The 1,627-nt window shown below is 45.8% G+C and overlaps 1 protein-coding gene across 1 annotated transcript in view; it reads right to left on the bottom strand.

The window, feature by feature from the left end:
- Positions 1-414: 414 nt before the first annotated feature.
- Positions 415-1,627, bottom strand: part of SARC_11789 (hypothetical protein) — a gene marked incomplete at its 5' end in the record, with an annotated part of 5,254 nt that continues 4,041 nt past the window's right edge. The window contains one exon of the mRNA XM_014294119.1: positions 415-1,576. Within this exon, the coding sequence (XP_014149594.1) occupies positions 699-1,576 (878 nt within the window). The remainder of the gene's footprint in view (positions 1,577-1,627) is intronic.

Consider the following 1,627-nt stretch of genomic DNA (forward strand, 5'->3'; position numbering starts at 1 on the left):
ATGTCGACATTACAACCCGTCTACATATGTTATTGACTCATTCTCGGCTCTGCGTAGAACATTTAAAAAAAACCACTCCACAAATATCAGTGTGACCTCTCATTCCGTTCGAAATCTGTCTGCGGTCATCAAATGAATACGCTTATAGTGAAAAATTGTTGTCTTAACCGCCACTGCATTATTTACTATGTCCAGCTCCTACGCTCAAAGCTTTTATTATCAATAAGCAAGATATAGAATATCATCATGTACACTGGCAAAATATTCAACTGTTCGGTCTGATTGTCTCTCGTAGAGAACCATTAAAACATTGAATCTTCTCTTAAATAACGTTTTTCTCGCTGGACCTTGCACATTCGTGAAATAAAAGACACGTATACATGGTAGCTGCTGAGAAACCAGCGGAGAGGTCTAGTTTTGTTTTCCATTAGTGCTTGTTCAAGGACGGACATTGGAAATTAGAGTATTATCTCAAAGATTTACTGAATCAATAAAGGTCGTAAGATTGTACGACAAGACAGAGTTGCAAGCGCGGACAGCGCCATAGACGCCGATACGCTTCGTATTTAGTTAGAAGAGTATGCCCGCCCACACCACATGCCTATCACTAGCACTACCACAAATCATATAACGGGATATAAATTGTATCAAAGCACCCGTTGTATCGTACTTTGTTGTCCTGTTTTACTATATTAACACTACTCGTCATCCTCATCACTATCATCCATGACCTGTCTCGAGGCTATCCTCTTCCCAGTTTGTTGATCGGCACTAGGTGTCTCAGAACTCTTCTCCTCCTGCGATCTATTACCGTCATCATCTTCACTGCTCTCACTCGCTTTCTTAACCCGCCTTAATAATACTCGTTTCTTAGACGCAGGCATGACCTTCTCTGCATCCTCCCGCTGGGGAGAACCATTGCTCTCATTCGTATCCACACTCGTGCTATCTGCCTTGCGCTCCACCGTTGCGTTTTTCGTGCTGGCTTTTGGTTTCATAATCGACATGTCATAAGATTCCGAACCTGACTGCGTTCCCACCGCACGCTTCGGTTTCTTCGTAGCATCCCCCTGACTATCCGAGCTATCGGAATCCTCGCCACTCTCACTATCATTCGCCTCAGCTTGGGTTTTCTCATGATCGGCATCCTTCCGCTTCCGCTTCCCCCTTAATATGGGCTCAGTCTCGTCAGTACCATTGTCTATGTTTTTCGGCTTTGTAGTGGTTTTCTTGTTCTTCCGCTTATCCCCACCCACATACACCTTCGCCTTCTTACTCCTGCGTCCATTAGTCAGTGCACTGGCCAGAAGACTCTCGTTCTCGCTGTCGGATTTGTCGGATTTGTCGGACTCCTCCGCTGCACGCTTGGTCCTTGCGCCGCGTCGTAGCCTCTGTTTCGGTTTGTTGTCTACTTTTGCACTCGTCCTAGGCTGTGTGGCTGTAGCGCGAGACTTGTTTGCCTTCTTCTCATCGGCAGTGGATTTGATAGATGCCGTCTGAGTTGAGTTGGAATCGCCCGTGCTGTTCTCCGCTGCCTCCACCAGTGTTTGGAGTGCGGTGTAGTCCTTGCTTATATCTAGATCAGGCAGGTGGCAATACGAATGGGATATGATCAATACAATACATT

The sequence above is a fragment of the Sphaeroforma arctica genome (assembly GCF_001186125.1).
Source record: "Sphaeroforma arctica JP610 unplaced genomic scaffold supercont1.1875, whole genome shotgun sequence".
NCBI classification, from domain to species: domain Eukaryota; class Ichthyosporea; order Ichthyophonida; genus Sphaeroforma; species Sphaeroforma arctica.